Genomic DNA, 21406 nt, shown 5'->3' with positions numbered 1-21406 from the left:
TAAAGCATTTCCATGAGAGTCCAACTTCAGCAAGAGTTGCCTGTACTGCAGTAAATCCATTGTCGTAGGCTATTAACCCCCATGTGTTGTAAATGAAGGACCCAAATGGCGCTCATTAGTGGTCTCTCCCCCACCAGCCCTCACAGAGGAGCGTGGTTTCCAAGAACCGACCTTTGGCAGCAAACCCCACAGTTAAGCAATAGTACATTTGACATTTGTACAAATCACAAATTTCCACCTGAATTGCAACCGAGCCTTATCATGCATGGACCAGATTGTTATTCGCAAAGCCCATCAGATTTCCCAATACTGCATCTGTACAGGCTCAAAAACCTTGTTGTTGTTCATTATTTCCAGAGTCAGATTCAAAACGTGGTGATCAAAGTGTCATATATGCTTCCCTTTAGTTTAGACCTGGAAAAAGTGCGGCCGTCAGGCCACATCCAATCTGTCCACTGTCTCTTGACAGACCATCGTCGGCTTTATGAAATTGGAAAATTCAACTCAAAATATGTCTTTCTTTTATCTTTTATCTTAGCTTGTTGTGCAAGCGCGAGGACGTTTGTGTCTGGCTTTCTGCCGTGCTGCCAACTTTGCAACACTTTCAATATACAGTATTTCGTCGACTTTTCCATCAATGGAAATGACAATTCTTTGGGTTATTACGTGATGATGATGTTTTGAAAAGAGATGTTGATAAAATGTGAATAAGTATTCCAGAGGCTTTGCATACTACTCTAATGAATTTGCTTATATTGCTCAATTATTCATGGTCTTTTGGTTCATTCACCCCCACTTCGACAGATGTTGCTCACTCAATTTGAGCATGGTAATGTAGTAGTTAGACTATTTCAACACATACGTAAGTGAAATACCTCCCGGATATTCCATCATTAATTGGACGTTTTGTTATTGCAGTGTAGTGGAGTTTTAAACCGTGTCTGGCATTAACATCAACTCACTTTTAATGCCAGGAATTTTATAGCATGAGGTTCAATGGCTGAGCTGATGCTACATCATCATGCTCAATGCCAGGTGTCTAAACTTAGTGGTGAAAGGCACGCCACCGCTGGGCACTCGCTCAGCTTTTAAACAATAGCACGATGAACAGCTCTGCTTGGGAAGTAGGCTACCAGGAGAACGGTTGCTTCCTGCCTGCAGTGTGCAGGATACAGTATTTTGGACAGCTGCATAGGTCCAACTATGTGGGAAAATACACTGTGTTCCAGCATTTGCAAAGCAAAGTCTACGGTTGGATTAGTTTTGATTGAAAATACAAAGCAAATTTAATGGATTGTAAATAAAAAAAAAAAAATTGCCAGGTTTTTGTGACACACACACACACAAAAAGAAAAAAATATTTTCAACCTTTTCTACCATTACCATTGCTCCATGAAGGGTACAACTCAATTGAAGAAAAGTGTTTTTGAGAGGAAAAGTGAAAATACAACTGCGATAATGTGGTTTCACAAATGTTCACACTGTCTTATAACTGGCACATGGCTGTGTTAATTAATTAATTAATCAATTACATTCATCAACCTAATATTATAGGTGTCAGCCTGCCACCATTAAAGTGTCTCTTATTAACCCAAAGAGAGTTCAGCTGTTCTGGTCGATTTTCCTGCCTTTTCTTTCTTTTCTCTTTTTTTTTTTTTTGGTCTCTAGCAGTTGCTCAAGTTTTGGAGCAAACATTGACTGCTATTTTCAACTGTTCCTAATTTCCTGCACTGTGACTAAGGCCCCAGTTACAGTTGAAGAAAAACTGCAAACAGCTCTAATGCACGATGCTACGCCCAGCACGCTTCACTGTAGGTATAGTGTGCTTTTTGTGATGAGCAATGTTGTTTAATCATCAAACATACCTTTTGGAATTTTGACCCAAATGCAACACCCTGGTTTCCTCATACCAAAACAAAATCGTAACACACATGTGGGAATACGTCAAACGATCAAATGAAACCAACATTTTTTTCCTTTCTCTCTTTTAAACCTCAGCCAATTTTGCTACATTTAAAGCTTTTTTGTTTTATTTTTAGATTTGTATGAGTTGAGAGTGAGACATGGCCTGTGGTGAGCAGAACATGGCAAAAGTATGACTATGATTATTTAAAGTTTGGACGTCTGTAGTAATGGTCCAGATCTTCTCGGCTGCTGTGTGTTGTTTGCTAATGATGCATGAGACAATTCAAACTCTGGCGTCACATTCACACCAGACACCAAGTTTGTTGGCCAAACAACAGGATTTTTTGTTTGTCTTTTTTATTGCAGAGGTTGCTGCTGCAGAAGTAACTTAATTCTATTTTTTTTTTTTACAGATATTGAAAAAATGCAGAACAGTTCTCGCTGTGCACAGGGAAAACAGAATGTTAATACATGGGAAATGTTATGGCAACTGCATACGTTTCAATGTAGGAAAAATAGTTGGGTCTCTGCAATGTCTGTCCTCCCATCAATTGTGCAATTAAGCAAATAAGAAAATGCTTTAGCTACGTATTTCCGAAAATATTTTTGCTTCCGCCTCATGGCGGTGTTTATTGTAATGACTTGGTATACGAGAAGCAGGACAAAACTGAGTTTTGTCGGGTTGTAAGTTAGCATTAGATATCAGTGTTAGACTCTGATGAGCTTAATTTATTAATGCTGCTAAAGTCGCAGCTGTGATGGCGGCGTAAGGAGGGAATGGAGTTGAAGTTTTGTTGTGTACCATGTGCCACAGACACATGTTATAGTGTATTATCCTGAATGAAAAAATTTATTTTGTTTGAGGCCCTAGCTTTATTCCACATCTGGACTCTGCTGCCATTGTAGAAGCAAGCAGACGTCACTCACTTCTGAGTGATGCGAAATAGGAGACTGCAAGAGCCAGCCGAATGGTAGTCATTGAAACAAAAGCCAGACTCAACTTGGCCATCTGTACATGGGGGGGATCGGGGCTGGCGCACATGAATGAGACGGGTGGTCCCTAAAGCAGCTTCATTTCAAGTTTTTAAACTAGGCTATAAATAGTCATACTTGAAGTATTTTTTTACGAATGCATGTCATAGACTGGACTTTGTTTTAAAGTGTGAAAATAGCACAATATGTTTGCTTTCAAATTTCAGCCATGAAATTGATTTTGACGCTTTGGTAAATTGATATTATTTTTTTATAAACACACTGGGCAGAAGTTACTCATCTGGAATATTACAGAGTGAGTCCTGCTGTGGACTGATTAAAAAAGAAAAATAAAGAACAGAAAAATGCCACCTATAGTTCTTGGTTAGATGCTTCCTGTCAACTTTCCAAAGTTCTCTTAAACAAGATGCTGAACCCATCACCTAGGGTTTACAACCACCTTTATTGAGCCATGGCACGAATTTTACACTCATAAAAATGTCATGGCAGACGACCAAATAAAAATGTATGAATACTGAAATAATGAAGACTTAGTTAATAATAATAATAATAATGCCTTTATTAGTCCCACAATGGGGAAATTCGAGATTCGAACCCAGGCCTCCTGGGGAGACTGGGTCTTGAACGCGGCGCCTTAGACCACTCGGCCATCCTGGCAGCCACGAGATTCGAACCCAGGCCTCCTGGGGAGACTGGGTCCGGAACGCGGCGCCTTAGACCACTCGGCCATCCTGTTCTGGTTCAATGAACTCATAAATGTACTTACTCAGTGAAAAACCTGGGCTTCTTTGATTGGACACATCTGTTTCCTCACATTTTCTATCTACAGAACATTTAATTGTATTTATAATTGTTGAATAATCATTTTCACACAATTTAAGTTAAATTGTGCATTTTGCCCACAGCACCCCTTGATGATCTCTCTCATTGCACAGTAGGCCCGATGTGTGTAAATCGTGTTTCAATTTCAGTATTTTGGATCCACGCTTGAGATAAGTCATCTCATTTTAGAAGTGATTCTATTCCGCCTCAAGAATATAAATGGAATCAGCCCTTGAGGGATTGTCTATCGAAGACTGAAAGTGACAAAATTAAATAAATAAACACGCCATTAAATGTTTAATCAAATATGTAATAAAAAAATTATTAATATCATTAATTAATTACATTACCAATTATATGTATCATTAATTAATTAAATTACCAGTGATTATATGTAAAGAAATCAACATATTTTTTTCTGTATTTAATTAATTATTTCTGAATTTAAATAATTATTTAATGGTCCCGCGTTGCAGTGTTTCATGAGTTTATTTTATCTGTAAAACTCACTCATCAAAGTTAGTGAGCGGGGCTAAACGCCGACGAACTCAAAATTTGTCTAAGGCCAAGCCATTGATTTGGCCTGAAGTGGTGGCAAACATGGCAGTTGCGATGATGGAGGACTTTCATGAGCTCCCTTGATTGAGCGGTCGAGGCTTATATTTAGTTGTTTTGCCAGAGTATTCAAACCAATGTAGAGGTTAATCGCGTCACTCAGTATATTGGATTATTTTCACGAGACACTCGATTGGCATCAATCTATTATTCTGAAATTGATTTGCCTTGACTTGATGGGGAGCTCAACCAATCAGATGTTAAGACTTGCCCACTAAACGTTGCGTAAATTTGACAGATTCACTGCAACGTGGGACCACGAAACAATTAATTAAATACAGGAATAATTCATTAAATAGAGAAATAATTATACAGATTTTTTTTACATATTATCATTGGTAATTTAATTAATTAATTATACATATCATTGGTAATTTAATTGATTAATGATAAAATTATTTATTTAATGCTATGTTTAATTAATATATGGAACATTTATTTAATGACACTTTTATTAAATTATTTAATGGTACATTTATTTATTTATATGATTTATTTAATTTAATATATAATGAATGAGTGAAACAATTAATTAATTAATTAATTAATTAATTAATTCTCACTGTCCCAAAGTGCAGGAATGTTTTTTATTTATTTATTCATTATTTATTATATTATTTATTTATTTATTTATAGTTTGAGAATTACTGTCCCACAATGCCAAAGCAGTGGAAACTCTTCCACTGCTGGGAAAGAAACTCGGAATCATTGTTATGTTCCACTCGTTCCCGCACGGAAATCTGTCTAAACGGAACGTACCAAGGCACTGCTAACGAAAGATAAACAGATTGCTAAGTGACATTATGGCAGAGGTGGGTGAGGTAATGTTGTAAAATAAACAATTTTACATTTGTTCGTCTAATATTGATTCGTAACAAGGATACTAACGACCGACGCTATCTTATCGGGAATTCAAATGGCTGTATTTAGAAACTATGATTAATCTTAACGATACATTTGAATTATCAGCGAAGAAAACGTATTATTTCATTTCCGCCATATATGCACTACATTGCTCTTTTTAAATATCTATATCGGCTGACCGAACAGGGCTTCGGGGTTCTATCATCGTAATAACCTATAAAATAAAGAATTGTTTTCATTAAAACGGCCTGAGTAATTGTATTATATTGCGCCATGCTAGCAAATCGCTGTATTTGGTTGCCATCAGTGAGAATTATGACCAGCAATGTTACAACAACAACAGATATTGGGACTTTTGGCTAATTCCATAAAATGACAAAGAACAGTCTCAGGCATCGTGCTTCCATTATTGTGTATTTCATTGACGACGGATGTGTCACAGAAGCAGTTTATGTAACAGTAACTTTGTAACTGGAGCAACGATGAAAGTAATCTGTTAAAAATATGTTGCTAGCAATACTTGATTAAATTACTTAGCTATCATTTGACATGTCCTTCTCATGTTTTCACAGACTCATAGTTTGCATCCCATAAGGCAACAAGCTGCAATTGCTGCCAAAGTCTTCATACAGAGGGATTATACTAATGGTACTGTGTGCCAATTTCAAACCAAGTTCCCTTCTGACCTGGAGACCAGGGTAAGATAACGGTATTTATATGTATATACAGTAATTGTTCTTTTGTAATCAGTTGGGTGACCTTTTGTGTAACGAAACCATTAAGGGCTCTTGAAACCTCCTCAAAGTTGTGTATGATTGACGGGTCAATACCTTAAATCATGTTATTTATAATAATTATGCACACTTCAGCAACATAATTGGGTAGACTATCCCAGGGGCGCATAATGTTGAAATCGTTGTACAAATCATTCATCCAGAGAAAGTCAACATGAGTACAGTCTGCAGAGTTTCTTGGAATTTTGGATTATGCATGGATCGATATTGTTCTGATTTATCCAATAATCCCACCAGGAGGGCCTTGTCCAGGAAGTGATTGTCGGTGGCACTATGTTTTTTTTTAATTTATTTATTTAATATAACATGCACAGAGGCCTATGTCATTTTCGACTGGTTGGTTTCATTCTTTGAATTTTCTACAGTAAACCCTATTTTAAAAGATGGGGTGCATATAAGTGATGCCATTTCAAAGCCATCTTTTACAATTTATTGTCTCAGGCACTCATGGGCATATTTAAATCAGTTATTTACAATATAAAGGGAACAATCGTTAAGACCAAGCAAGCAAGAGCGGCTATAAGCTGCGGTGTTGTACTTCCTTTAGACTCACCTTTTGTACAGGTTGCACTGGTGTACTCAACTTTTGCTGTCGGTTGCACCAGCGCTGAAGTTAGTTGCACCAAAAGTTAGGACCGCATCACATTTCCAAAGCCGCGTACCAATGGAAATTCACTTCCTGAGCAATTCATCTAAATTTCCTATTTTTAATAGCAGCAGCATCTTACTACTGATAAGTTTTGCAAACCAATCAGCTCTGAGCTCCTACTCGCATACTGGGTTGAATGCTAAGTTGCTAAGCTAACTTGCTCGGCAGAGAGGTACATTTGTGGGTGCAAGGTGCCAGCTGCACTTGTTTTGTGGCACAGCTAAATATTATCCTACCGCAGTGCAGATCCTATCCTCAAAATAACTAATCCTCAACTCTGTGGCAGTTAACAAGCACTTTTTATTAAGGTCTTTCACAATGACATTATGTTTAGGAATTAGCATGTCTTCTCCGACTTTGCCTCTGTTAATTACTCCTCGCAATCCCTCCGTGAAAGCGATACTTGTAAGAAGTGTATCGTGTTTGCTGCCATGGATGCTGTGACTACTGAATTGGAAGTGAAATTGCAACTGGTGGCTGTAGCAGCCAGCCGAAGCTTGTTGTTAAACTTGCTATTGCTCGCTGCTGAGGTGTCTCGCCTTGACCTTGCAACTACACGGCCGCAGGTGACGTCTCCGCTGTTCGATTGCTGGAAGAAGTAAATAAAAAAAAAACGGCAATTTTGTTTAAAAATTGTGATTCTGTTGTTTTGATGAGGCTGGAATTGAAAACTGCTGTGCTTTGTATAGTTTAAAGGCATACCGAACATGACTTGAGGGGATTTCTTTTTTTTGTTGTAAATAGTTATTAATTATTACGGGTTTGTTGGTGTTACCAACACAGCGGTATTTATTATTTGCATTCTCACTCAGATTCAGATTCAGATTCAGATTCAGATATACTTTATTGTCATTCTTGTACACATGTATACAGAACGAAATGTCGATACATCTGACCCGCACAGGTTCCATAAATATACAGATATAAATATGTCGTATTAAGTAGGAATGTAGAAAAGGGATTTTATGTACAACAGTGCAAAAAAATAGAAAGTTTGTAGAGTGAAACACGCACACTCGTCCTTATTCATTAATTTTCATTTTCGTGTGTGTGCCGATGTATAACCCTTCGATATAGTTCTTGAAAATGAACAAACTTACACAATGATATCTAATAAAACAAACAAAACAATGTGGGAATAATTCAGATTTCAATGTGAAAACAGTTAACTGAGGTTGGCGATTAAGTAGTGCTTTGCAAAAGCTGCAGTTGCTTCAATCAAAACTGTAAAAAAAAAATACTAATACAAAAAAGTGCAATAAAATTTTCATTATATGAAAAAAAGTGTGTCTGTACAAAACAGCATGTGATGAGCGTAACAATTTGTAGTTCCTTTACTGATTCAATGAATAATATCAAAAATAAAGCTTCGGGGAAGTGGGTGTTGGACTAATAAAATACTCCAAAAACAAACGCAAATCCACATGTATTTATATGTACTTTAAAATGGTCACTCGTGTAACGCAATAGATTTAACAACTATAACGTGCATGAACAAGCAACACAAAAACTTGTATTTTTGTAGGTATTACGATAAACTTATAAAACTATATTTGTAGCGTCCTACTCAAATTTGGCAACATAAGGCACCACAGAAAGGTGTATGAACATATATAACTCACCATAACGCTTTATCAAGAGCCGCTTGTCGTAAATTATGCGGAGCGGGCTTCATATTTGGTCTGAAAAGGATGAGAATCAATCTAATCAGGTTTAATTTATGCTATCAAACACTGCCAGATTGAATATCATTGACAAATAATTTTCCGAGTAGTGAGGAAAAGCGGTACAGAAGATGGATGCATGCATGGATTTATTTTGCTTATCTTCTATAAATAAAAACCACCAAAATAACGCAACGTACCAGTTTGATCATAATGGGTGTTAGATATTGTACTCAAGTCAAAAATGAGTATGAGTGAGGTCAAGCGTAAAGTGCAATTGTGTCTAATAATCCTGAGGTGGAAACGGGTCATCGTGACTGAACAGGAGCTATGCAACATTAAAGAGACCTTGACAGCTAAATTGAGCTCACGCAAAGAAAAACCACGAAAAGTTAAATGAAATCAAGTTGACTTCTGGACTTGGTCTAATTAAGCTTTGGTCATGTTGCTGTTTTGTTTTCTTCCCATTTCGAATAAGAATAAAACCCTCCTCACTTGTAATCTTGTAAGAATGCTAAATATCAGGTCCAAATGTAATGGACAGATGCGCCGACAGAGAAATGTGGTTTGAATCGCTGCCTCTGAGCTGGAAAATTAGAGGAAGAACAAAGCGTGCACCGAATGTGCCTTAGACCACTGATGTCTGGAGCTGGTTGCCACATTACTCGGGCACACGGGAGCAGAACTTTGGAAAGTTGTCAGAAAAGCAAGATTCCCTCCGCTGTCTGCTTGTCTGTTCTGAAGCTTCTTTCTTTGCCCGATATCACATGAAGAGAGAGCACCATATCTGTTCTGGACATCCTATGCAATTGGTCTAATATTATCTGTCAAGCAGCCCTTTTGAATATTAGCTTTTCATGGCTCAGTTTATAATTGGACAGCATACAGCTGAGATTTAGCGCTGCTTATTTTAATCAAGGCATGTAAGTAGGACCAGAACCTTAATATTTTTGGATTTTTACGGTGTGTACTCAGCTATCAGTCCCTTGTTAGGTGATGACATTCAAAGAACACATTGTTAAGTCTCAAACTTTCCAGGATGTTTATAATTATGATGCCCTGATGCACGTACTTGCATGAAGTTAGTATTTCAAAACTGCTCGAAAGCCATCGCTGACAACGCATATTTGAAGCTGGAGGATGTGGAAGCCAATGGACCAGAATTTTAAGTTGCTATTTTGCATGGCAACCAAACAACAAACTGTTATCATTTACTCTATCCTTTTACTAACCTTTTTTAAATGTGTTTTCTTTTCTCCCCGAATGATGTGTTAAAGATGGACAAACAGCAGTTTGAGGAGACGGTGAGGACTCTAAATAACCTCTATGCTGAAGCAGAGAAACTTGGAAGCCACTCGTATATTGAAGGATGTCTGGCCTGCCTGACAGCTTATACTGTGTTCTTGTGTATGGAGACACATTATGAGAAGGTGAGTGAAACTTTACATGGACAAAGAAGCAATGAATAACCCTTTTTGCACTTGAACTCAGCCAGCTTTGTCACAGTTTTTTCCCGGCTGGCAGCCCTGTGTGTCACTGTCAGGTTCTGGAACTGAAAGGCTTTGCATTTTTAACTTTTTACATTTGCCAACTCCGTCTTCTTTGGTTGATATTATTTTTCCTTCTTAGTTATTGGAAATTCATATGCACAATAAACCAGAATTTAGACTAGTTTGCTTTATCTTAAGCCACCTCACACATTTTAAGTTAGATAACGTTTAAAGTATGTATCATTTTCTTGACAAAACAACGTCTTAAAGTCTGAAGGTTAACAGTTTGTGTGCAGATGCAACTTTTGATCTGAGTCATCTGGCCTCCTTCAAAATTTATTGGGCCCTTCTATATAACCTGAAGTTTTTAAAAATCAGTGCGTCTAGAGCACATCATAGTTACCTTGAAGTGTGTGAAGCAGCATTTTCACAAATTTTAACATTTGCTCTTCAGCTTAAACTTTTGTGGAAAATTATCTCATGATTATTCTCATCTATTTTTTCATTTCTCAAAACAATTGCCATATGTTTGTATCTGCCCGAAATGTGCAGTATTTTAAATTGCCTGCTGTGTTCTCTTTCCAGGTTTTAAAAAAGATCGCAAAGTATGTGCAGGAGCAGAATGACAAGGTGTACGCGCCCAGAGGTCTCTTGCTCACCGACCCCATTGAGAGAGGCCTTCGAGTCGTATCCTCTTCCTCCGTTGTCTAATTTGAGTTGGGACGGAACACTCTCCTCTGTTTCTTTTTCCTTGCCATGCTTAACCACTTAAAAAGGTTGACAAATATTACTCAGCTCAACACAATGGCCACAACTTTGAACCTATTTGAAACTTGATTGATAAATCAGTTGGATGGAAGAGCATGCGTTTTGTTTCAAAGCTAAACTATATTTACTCAAATAAATTAGTAATCATTTAATATGGTTTATAAATAAAAAATAAAGATGCCGTTTTGAAATACATGTCATTGCATCATATTACAATCAGCCAAAGGCTGCTGTTGCGTGTTATTTTATTTAATTTTTTTCTTTTGAATGCAAAGAATAAAAAGTGTGAGTGCTGTCAATTTAAACGAAACTAAACACCGTGTAGTAGTGTCCATTAAAAAGAACAAATCTAAATTTGTTTGTAGTCCACAGCAGCTGTATAAAATTATATGCCCCAACATCATGTGTTGGGGAAGTCACAGACTGACGCAACATTCTAATTAAATGGAGCTGAGCAGCAATACGAGATTAGGGAGAACGAAAATATGAGTGAAATTGTTCACAGCTGAGTGTTGTAACGCCCCTTGCCTCTGAGTTTATTGGGCTGACAGTGTTCTGGATTATTTCGCCAACACTGGGGAGCCGCTGTGCTGTGTTTGGCAAAGGGGTCCGTCCTAGTGGAGATTGATGCAAATGTATCATCTGAACACCCGTTTCAACATCAACAGCAGAATTGCCTACTCATCACCCGGAAAAATCGGCTCTCTAATGTCATTCCGGCGCTGTCAGATGAGTTCTTCAAACCCCCCCCCCCCAAAAAAAAAATAGTTGGAGGATCTTTTACGAAAGGAGCCTGCACAATGTTTTTGTAACTGGTGAAATTCCATGACACTAGCGAATGTGAGATATTTTGTTTCAGTTGGCCTTCAGTTGATTCAATTGAAGCCAAAAGTCGTTGAACCGCTCTTCCTTGACTGATTTCCTTCAAGATTGAGGTCACTATCTTTGAAGAGAGAAGTCTGACGAGATAGAAGTTTCCAAGGTGAGTGTCAAAGATATAATGGTTTGACTTTTTCTAGAACATCCCATAATTGCAGTTTAGATCTTTGACGTATTGCCACAAGTAACCAGATGTTGTCCACGTTTTGTTTTGGCATTTGCTCATTCGAGGTTGTCAATATATTCAAGTTAAATCTGATGGGTTACAATTCCGTAATCAGATGATGATGATGAAGGGTTGTTTCAGTTAACAAAAACTAACGAAATAACTAAAATTGAAAAAACATTTTAGTTAAAAAATGCTATTAAAAGAAGAAAACTAACTGAAACTATGTTTTACTTTTATGAAATTAAGTAAAACTAACTATAATTATAGTGAAATTGTCCTTTGTTTTCGTCTTTGGCAATTAATTTAAACCACAAGCATTTGGGGTTGATTTGATATATACTTACGTATTTCCATTTCACTTCATAGCCGTTATCCGGTAAAAGGGAAGGTCGAGCAGTCGTCTGGAAGTTGTGGTCCTCTTAATGTGCGACATCATTAATAGCAGCCAATAAGATAAGAGCCAGCAGTTGACATCACTCCAAAAAGATGAGTTTGCGTGTGCCTTTTGGGTCGGATGACTCCCCTGCTCTCAACCCAAAATTCAAGTAAAAAGTGCTTTCCTTTTTTGTTTCATACATGGGAAAAGATGTATCGAGCAGGGGTGGGCAAACCTTTTGATTGGCGGGCCACAATGGGTTCTAAAATTTGACAGAGGGGCCGGACCAGGAGCAGATGGATGGACTGCTTTGGTAACCTCACCTCATCTGAGAAAAAAAATACATTTAATTTTAAATGATAGTGAACAAAAGCATTATAACATTATGTCTTTGAAGAACCATAGTATTTAGAAAAAAAAACATTGACACGTTTTTTACTTTTTTTTTCTTTTTTCCAAGTTCGGCGGGCCGGATTAAAACGTTTAACAGGCCGCATGTGACCCTCGGGCCGTAGTTTGTCCACGCCTGGTATAGAGTATACTAAAAAATCCCACTGTACAACTCGGTTTAATACTTCTCAAGGATTCAATCCACAAATTCACTTTAGAAGTTGTCATCAGGGCATCCTCGCTTTATTTAATTAAGGTGCATGCATGCATGAAACACTTAGTGTAATTCAACATCTGTGATCTGTTAAATGGTAGCCTGTTTAATCAAAATGTTTTAAATAATATTTTCTGTTGAATTTTAAAATACTTACCATGGTGTTTTTCTAAATTTGCACTCAAGTAAAACACCAATTTATTTAAAAACAAAAACTCATACAAAAACTAAATGTTTTTGATAAAACTAAAACAAATAATTACTAACAAAACTGCCCTAAAAACAACATTTTAAAAAGAAAACTCAAAACAAAATAAAATCAAACTGTAATTAAAATTCCTAAACTATTATAACCCTGTAACTAAAAAATATGTAGATTGGGCTGCGCTTTCACTTGTTGAGCGCTTTTCCTCCTATTAAGGCACTCCAAGCGCTTCACACTGAGTTTGCATTCACATACTGATGTTGCAGCATCAGGAGCAACTGGCGTGTCAGTATTTTGCTCAAGGACACTTCAACTTCATTCCCTGGGGCAGGGATTGAACACTCATTCTATGGGTTGGGAGAAGACCACTCAACCTCTGAGCCATGTCACCCCAATAGTGTAGAAGTAGTGTAACATTTCGATTCTTCAGCAAAATTAAAACTGTAATATAACTTCTACTTTCAGAAAACAGCAACTTGTAAAATCATTATGTTCTGTATCACATTTTGGATGCACATTGTAGACAAATGTACACTATTTCCCTATCTTTTTTTTTTTTTTTTTTAACCAAATCTATCAAATCTTTCCCAGATGGATTTATGTAAAAAAGAATCGTCTGTCCTAGCAGGTTAAGGTAATCCTCATTCAAAAATAATTCCCTCCGTGATCAAGAGCCTCAAGCCACACACATACAAGCTTAAATCTCCTCATCTGCTTGTACTACGGGTGAACTGCTTTATAATCATGGGGTTAGCTTCCATAAAGCATTAAAGGGATAATTCTTCCTCGTTTGGCATTCACATGGCTGCTGCTCAGCGGCTTGTCACCTCATTGAGGGCTATATGCAAGATTGCAAATGTAGTTCACTTGGAGGAACACTGTAAGAGTGTGAGCCGGGCCAAGTGGCTGAACCCAACTAGTGTCATTGTCAATGTCATTTCAGCACATGGACACTCACTCTGAACTGTTTCAAGACCAGGCACAGGTCATAAGGAGGAATAGAAACAGATTCATTGTTTGATTCCATTTCATGTCATTGTTGATCACACATCTGTTATTATACTGTACTGCATGTAAGCAAATGTGCAGAGTTAGCAGTCACATAGTCTCTTAATTCATTTCTCATCTGCCCGCCGTAAAGTTTAAAACCTGTGCTATGATGTTATTTGATTTGATTATTGCGTATCCCACGAAAGCGCAAGAATTCCAATTGACCGTTCAAGTCAACATGAATTCAATCATTTTACAGCGATACAAATACGAGGGGAATTTGCAAGGCTAAGAAATTTTATTCCAACAATTTGTTCTGCTTTTTCTGAGCAATGTCATTTTTTTGGGTGCGCGTGAAATCATTGGCAACAACAAAGTAAGGTTGTCAACCACAGAGGTCTTTTCAACATCTGTTGATTTGTCACTCTGGCACCATGTGTTTGCATCATGAGTACATCGCCTGTTGTAAATAGTTTCCATTTCTGCCAGAGCAGATTGACTCTCTAACTCCTTCGTTCTGGATAAGACGTGTTATGCAGACGTGCTGGACCAAAACCTACTTAGCAAAGACAAAGGCCAGCGCTTAGTCTGCACTCCTCTGAACACACTGTACCTTTTTAGTTTACATTTTTGTGCTATATGCTATATGCTGCCTCGGTACAAGTAAGTATTGATTATGGTTCGAAAACTGTACACAAATGGGCAAAGAGACTATTTCCGTACCTTTTTGTTTGCAAGAGTAAGGGTACAAAAATGCTAGGTCTATGTGAATGGCTTTCAACTGTTGTATGGAAGGCTAGCTTGAAGTTTAAAGAAATAAACAGTAGGTGAAGTAATCTAGACCAGGGATGGGGAACTTTGTGCACTTAAAATCAACTGACAACGGTTCTTGTGAAGAAAAGTCATCTGTTGTGTATTTTTGCAGTTTTTGGCCCACTTTTCGGTTCCCAGTATTTGCGACATGCAACATTGAACTCATCATTGTTAACAAGAAACAGTGACTTGTGTGTGAAACATTCGAATTCCTGTTAGTTCCATTGATACTTGGATAAAGTGCTCATGATCTCATCATGTGATTGTGCACTTGGTACATATATGGAAGACCCTCTTCTCAATGACGATGTGGTCTTTATTAGCTTGATTTTATTTTCTAGTGGAGATAAACAGGTGCAAGTGCTATGAATTGTTGATTAATATAAAACCAATCCAGTGCGGTCGGGAATCAATTTGATATTGCCTAGTCTAGACCGTACTCTTTATCGCCATTTTTTTTTTTAAAATGTATTAAACCTTCATTGAGTTCTGGCCAATAGGCAGCAAAAACGTACAGCTTAAACACAATTGGAAATTACATAAATTACATAAAACAGCTACCGGTTAAAGAGTCTTACTCAAGTGCTCTCTTTCTGGATTTAAAGACATTCAATCAGATTAGTTCTGTTCATTTCTCATTCATTTGCAACAATTTCCAAGTAGAAAGGCCAGAGAAGATAAAAGCTTTTACCCTAAACTCAGTGCGGGAAAATGGAGCAAGTTAGCAAGAAAATGTTACTTGAATGCAAACTGTAAGAATCAACACTTGTGCTTGTGATTAAGTTACAAATGTTAAGAGGGCAGTAGTCCCAGAATGGCTTTGTAAATAAGTGTAGCAGTGAGCCAACTTGCTGGTGGACCAAGAAGGTCATCCCACTCTAGTGTACAGTTCACAATTTTGTGATATACATGCGAGGAGCATGGTAAACAGAGTCAATCTTTGTCCGACATTAAGATGAAATGTTTGTATACAACAGGTCTCCGTTATGTAAAACGTATTTTTTAACCTCAAAAGGGAAGCAATTTATTGCTGAAGAAAAAAGAAACAGTTTGAATTTGAGTTTCTTTGCAAGCTTGTCATTATGGGCTTTGGAAGTGAGAGCGTTATAAAGCAACGTATCTGGATAGTTGCACAGAAGTTGGCATCACGTGCAGAGGTTGTGGGTTCGATTCCGGCTCCGGCCTTCCTGTGTGGAGTTTGCATGTTCTCCCCGTGCATGTGAGGGTTTCTTCCAGGTACTCCGGTTTCCTCCCACATTCCAAAAACATGCTTGGCAGGTTGATTGGACACTCTAAAATGCCCCTCGGTATGCGTGTGAGCGCAGATGGTTGTTCATCTATGTGTGTCCTGCGATTGGCTGGCAACCAGTTCAGGGTGTGCCCCATCAACTGCCGAACATAACTGGGATCATCCCCGTGAAGCTTGTGAGTAGAAGCGGTTCAGATGATGGATGGATGGATGGTATTTCCATCTGAATGTGAAACAAATAAGGACAGAGCATATTTTGCTTGAAGCCAAACACTTTTCATGTGGAACGGATGTTACTAAATGAACTTAAAGTGAATAATATTTAATATGTGGTGGCATAACCCTTACTTGCAATAACTGCATCTAGCCTGCGACCAATTGACTTCACCAGACTGTTCCTTTCTTCATTTGAAATGTTTTTCTAGTCTCTTTCTGCAGCCTCTTTTACTTCTTGTTTGTTTCTGTGGTGGTTTCTCCCTTCAGTCTCCGCTTTTGGAGGTAAAATACATGCTCTATTTAGTTAAGGTCTGGTGATTTACTTTGCTAGTCTAAGACTTTCTACTTTCCCCCGATGAAGTCCTTTGCTGTGTTCACAATGTGTTTTGACTCTGTCTAGTCCCATGATGAAGCGTCTCCGATTAGTTTGGATATTTTTTTGGGGGGAGGGGGGGGGGGATTGCCAGACAAAGGTGTTTTGTAGACTTTAGAATTAATTCTGCTGATTCCATCATGAGTTACTCACCAGACACCAGCAAATAAAAGGTGAAATTCACAACCTTTGATCTGAAACCCAAATTTCTTCAGTAAACTACAAACACAAAGGCAGTGATCGAGTCATTACAAATACTTTTGGCGGGGGCCAGTATGCACCGGGGTAGGTGAACCTGTTGAGTGTTTCAAGTACCAGAGTGACATAATCGCTGCATCTGGGTTGAGGAGGTTCGCAGCAGACTTGTGTTTAGTTTATGCCCAGATTGATCTGCGCGAGTAGACCAGTTAAATATTTTCTACAATTTTCAGACCTGGTCAGGTGTAATTATAATACTAATTTGTTTACATGCATCATGTGACTATCAGCTCTCTGAGGCCCTCCTTGTCATCATGGCAGGTCATGCACCATGATATCACCTTGTTTTCATTTGTTTGTAGGATCTGCTTTCTGGGCGGAGCTTCTGTGTCAGAGCACTGGTATTACCATCCCTGCGACCCCCACACAAAAGGACCTCGCACACCTGTACTCTTCTGCGTCCCAACAATCTATCCTATCAACATGCAGCCCTAAAACGACATTATTCGAGATTGTGTTTGCGCTTGTTTAGTAGTCAATGTCCCTCAACAGCCTTGCTCACTAACCCTGTCATGATACAGTATTCTTTAGTTTGCACTAAATCTCTTCAAGCAACGAGAAATTTGCTTTTGTTTGGTTTTGACTGGAATTGTGCAATTGTAAATCCTATTTGCAGAATGAAGCCAAAACCAACCAACGTCTACGTGACTTATTATTTATTATTTTTTATATGACGATAAAAGTCTGCTATCCATTTTGTTTTGCTGAACATTTTTATGGTTACTTTTTTGTAATCTCTCCAAGAGTAACTGACATGCTGATTGTTGTCAGACTCAGACATTCCAGTCACACTGCCACAGTTTATAATCTTAATATTTTCTTCTTTATCGCCTTGATTCATAAGTTGTAGCTCTCCGAACATGCAGTGCTTGTGGTCTGTTTCTTAATGTGCATGAAATGTTTTATTAAGTACTATTCTGTGCCTTGCAAAGCGTGTGATTAAGAGTCATTTGCTTAGCGTGAATTTCTGTCTTTTGAAATGTAATAAATGTATGATAGTTCCTGTTGTTCTTGTTATTATTATTATTGTTTAGGTGAGTGTAAGCCCTAAACCAAATTCAAATGATTCATATTATTTGTGTGCCTCGCCCGCAACAATCTTAACAACGATGACTTCAATCCCTGCCTTTTTTTTTGTTATGACAAGCACAAAAAAAAAAACAAGCATTGATATTCCTATTGTGGTGAATATACATACAGTGCTTAACAAATGTATTAGATCACCTTCCAATAAACGGTTGGTATCACGCCAACCCTATTTTAACATTGAGAATTCTGAAAATCATTTTCTTATATATATATATATATATATATGTATATATATATATATGTATATGTATATATATATATACATATATATATATATATATGGGGGTGTGTTTGTGTGTGTGTGTTTTGTAATGGTTATTATATTAGGGATGGTCTATTATTATTATTATTACGCTAAATGGAATGTAGAACTGTTTTACAAAAGTGATATTTTCAGATTAGAGATTACAGTTATTGATTTGCATTCATGGTCAGAAAAGTGCTGTTTAAAGGTTGAATGTTTTACATGATTTAGATTTTTTTGTTTTTTTTTTATGACTTCTCGGAAAGGCCTGGTATACTGGCTCAAATGTTCCTCGAAAAAGGTGCAGTCAATCGCAAATTCCTAACTTCTGTTCAAAATAGTAAAATGCCATGTGTGGTGGTCTAATAGATTCGGTAAGCACAGTCGTATGAAAGTCTTACTTCATTCATAATTGACATTTTTCTTTACGATACAATATAAATTAGACTATTAGAAGTTTCACTTTTGTTTTACTTTATTTTGCCAAGTATTGATTAAGAACCTGTGAGTATTTCTTATTGTAGAAGTCCCGAATTTTCCCAAACATGAGGTTATATTGTAATGAATAAAATGTGTACCTGTTTCACTCAGTTTCTCATTCTTGTCTTGTTGAAGAAATTTGTCTTGCATAAATGTGAGAGATGTGACAAAAATCTACGTTTCTGGTGCTTTTTGAGAACTGATAAAAGTCGCAACTTGTTTTGTTAGCTGTATTCAAAATAAGCATAGTTCAGATGGTTCAATTTCGGGGCTATTGTTGTGAGCGGTGGTCTTGAGGTTGCTTTCCCACATGAACTACAGAGGAAGACCCAAAGCTGCTTGAACCTCAGTTTGGGATAGCAGAAAGTTTCTGTGTAATTCTCCGACTTCTGACTTTGAATCTTGATGTCCTGAGACTGTCTTTTATGATGTCATAAGATAAACATGTTATACAGGATGTTATAATAAATGTAATTTTATTGTATAATAAAATACAGCTTTCACAGTATTCAATTTGAAATTAGGCTCCTTTATAGAACACGTCTGGAAACGATTGCTTAGCAGGTAAATTTGTTACGCATGCACCGTTGATACGATGTTGAATTCATTGTGACAAAGAGTTCATGTTGCAGAGATTATTGCACTTTTGTTCCTTTGCACCGAACACAGACTTTCCCTTTTTGTGTTTTTCTTTCACTTACCTGCTTAAAGTCAACTTGTTAATATACTCAGAGCTATGACAAAAAACACAACTGCTGTAATTTTGAGACCTCATCTGTTTAAATTTATGTCACGTTGCTAAGTTTTGTGGGTTTCCAATTTTTTCAGTGATTAAGTGTGGCGTTTGTTATTATTACTTGCAGAGGTTATTTAAAGGAGAAGTCAACCTCTTCTATGTAATAACATGTTCTATTTGCCCTCACCAGTCTAAACTCATCAGTCTGATTAATATTCCAATTGTTGAATATGAGTTGAGCAGCAAAATCCATCTGGTTTTAGCCATCTCATCATCATGGCTCAGCTGAGCCGTGATTGGTCATTACATGAGCAAGAGAAGTGACAAAATGGCCGCCCTCTGCGATGATTAAAAAAATGGGTGGATTTTACTTATTGACACATATTCCGCAAATGTAATGTTAATCAGATTGTCATGTTTCAAATAGTGGGGCTGCATGGAACAGAAAATTTTGGGGTTGAGTTCCCCTTTAAAGTAATTGTTGTGCCCTTTTCTCTGATTGGTATTGCAGTACTTGTTTTCTAGTCTCCTAAACGTTATGGTTAATTCCTGTAAGGGTAGGAAAAAATGTATTTTTTATTGTATTTTTTCGGCTTCAATAAATGTAGTAAAATCAGTACAGTATTACCGCGCCTCATTTATTGCAGCATGTGTGCACCCCAGGTAACAGGGGGGGAAAAAACGTATTTGGTGCATTCTTGAAAATCATGAGCAGAATCCAAACCCTGGAAGACCATAACCAGCTCAACATCTCCCTTCTTGAGTTCACAATAACACTTCAATCCTTGGCTGAGCATCATACACAACCGTATCAAATGAGAAAATAGTTTATTGTTTTTTCTTTTTCCTTTTCAGAACATTTTCCAAATAAACAATTATAATGGGATTCTGACAGTTTTTTTTACCACTAAACAATAGAAGGTCCATAGAGGCTATCTACAGCCCAATACGAAGTCCTTGTATTTAGGCTTCAACCAGGCTGTGCGACTAAAGTGTGTTTGTAATTTGTAGTGATAAAGGTAAATGAAGCTTCAAATCTGCTTCAAGAACCAGTTGTAGTATTTTTAGACTCCTGTAGATGGCACTCTCTGTTCAACATTAGGCTTAAAGCACACTGACTTGCCATTTTTAACCCTTTATTTAAACCAACAGTGCCATCTAGAGGACTCTGAAATACAATAAGTGGCTCATGAAGCAAATTTGAAGCTTCATTTTCCCATCACTCTTAATTAGTCCTACCAGGGTGTGTAGAAAGTACAGGTACAGGTGCCTGGACTGGGGGAGATTCACTGTCCAAAGGATCTTGTCTCTCTTGGAAGACAGGTGTGGCCTGGACGGCTGGGTTGAAGGGCTGTGAGTCGACACTGTTGGGCTGATGCTGAGGTCGCTCGGCTACAGACAAGAGGTGTCTGTGATGTCTCCTGTAATCTTTTCTTCCAATCTGGATGACGTAAGACTGTGGCTCCTCACATATTTTTTCCCACTATGCCCATGCGGTTGTGACCCCTTGGGGTCTGCATCCAGATGACTTCTCCCTCCTGCAGTGTACGTAGCAGTGTACTCAGCTTCTGGGTTAGGTTTTTCTTCTGTAGCTGGGCTGTTAATTGTTGGGTGTAGAGATCGCTGATTGCTGATGGGAAGAGTAATGCGGATCTGACTTGACATCAGTCTCTGAGCAGGTGAACTAATCTACGTGATATTCCTCGGCTTTAAGAGGTTGAGGAACACATTTGTGCCGTCCCTTTTGGACTTCTCCATTAGTTGATTAGCACTTTGCACTGCCCTTTCAACTAAACCGTTGCTCTGTAGGAACTCCCGGCTGCTGGTTACGTGCTTGAGAGTCAATTGGTTCCCCAGTCTTCACGTTTGAAGGAGCCATAGCCATTGCATTGTCTACCCGTATCAACTTTCTTTTCAACCGGCCTAATATTGATGTGTACAGTAGTGAATTCTACCTTTCTGTCTGACACATTAGAGCAGGGGTGTCAAGATCCAGTCGTGGAGGGCCGCTTTCCTGCATGCTTTCAATCTCTCAACCCAGCTGATTCAAATGATCAGCTCATCAGTACCCTCTGAAGAAGCCTGATAAGTATATCCTGCTCATTTGAATCAGGTGTGTTGATGCCAGGAGAGATGGAAAACATGCATTCGAGGACTGGAG

General features: G+C 37.9%; 1 protein-coding gene across 3 annotated transcripts; it reads left to right on the top strand.

Moving 5' to 3' along the window:
• Positions 1-5000: 5000 nt before the first annotated feature.
• Positions 5001-19862, top strand: LOC148344704 (golgin subfamily A member 7-like). Of its 3 annotated transcripts, none has more exons than XM_088301661.1 (6): positions 5001-5147; positions 5772-5897; positions 9584-9736; positions 10382-10483; positions 11494-11546; positions 16999-19862. In XM_088301661.1, exons 1-5 carry the CDS (start codon positions 5139-5141, stop codon positions 11533-11535), a joined length of 432 nt encoding a protein of 143 aa, XP_088157787.1. In that variant the 5' UTR covers positions 5001-5138; the 3' UTR covers positions 11536-11546; positions 16999-19862. The 3 variants fall into 3 exon arrangements, with proteins under 3 accessions (XP_088157787.1, XP_088157767.1, XP_088157777.1); XM_088301641.1 differs by having other exon boundaries at positions 5015-5156; XM_088301651.1 differs by having other exon boundaries at positions 5015-5156; positions 11494-11567.
• Positions 19863-21406: the final 1544 nt, after the last annotated feature.

Source organism: Idiotropiscis lumnitzeri, chromosome 1, assembly GCF_059441095.1.
Source record: "Idiotropiscis lumnitzeri isolate Australia: NSW breed Sydney's pygmy pipehorse chromosome 1, RoL_Ilum_1.0, whole genome shotgun sequence".
NCBI classification, from domain to species: domain Eukaryota; kingdom Metazoa; phylum Chordata; class Actinopteri; order Syngnathiformes; family Syngnathidae; genus Idiotropiscis; species Idiotropiscis lumnitzeri.
Note: the sequence above shows the minus strand (reverse complement) of the source record. Positions and strands in the feature narration are given on the sequence as shown.

Coding starts and splice junctions, on each gene's coding strand:
- LOC148344704 (XM_088301641.1), top strand. Junction 5,898..9,583: donor CTTCTGACCTGGAGACCAGG/GTAAGATAACGG, acceptor GATGTGTTAAAG/ATGGACAAACAGCAGTTTGA. Junction 10,484..11,493: donor TTGAGAGAGGCCTTCGAGTC/GTATCCTCTTCC, acceptor ATTTCCTTCAAG/ATTGAGGTCACTATCTTTGA.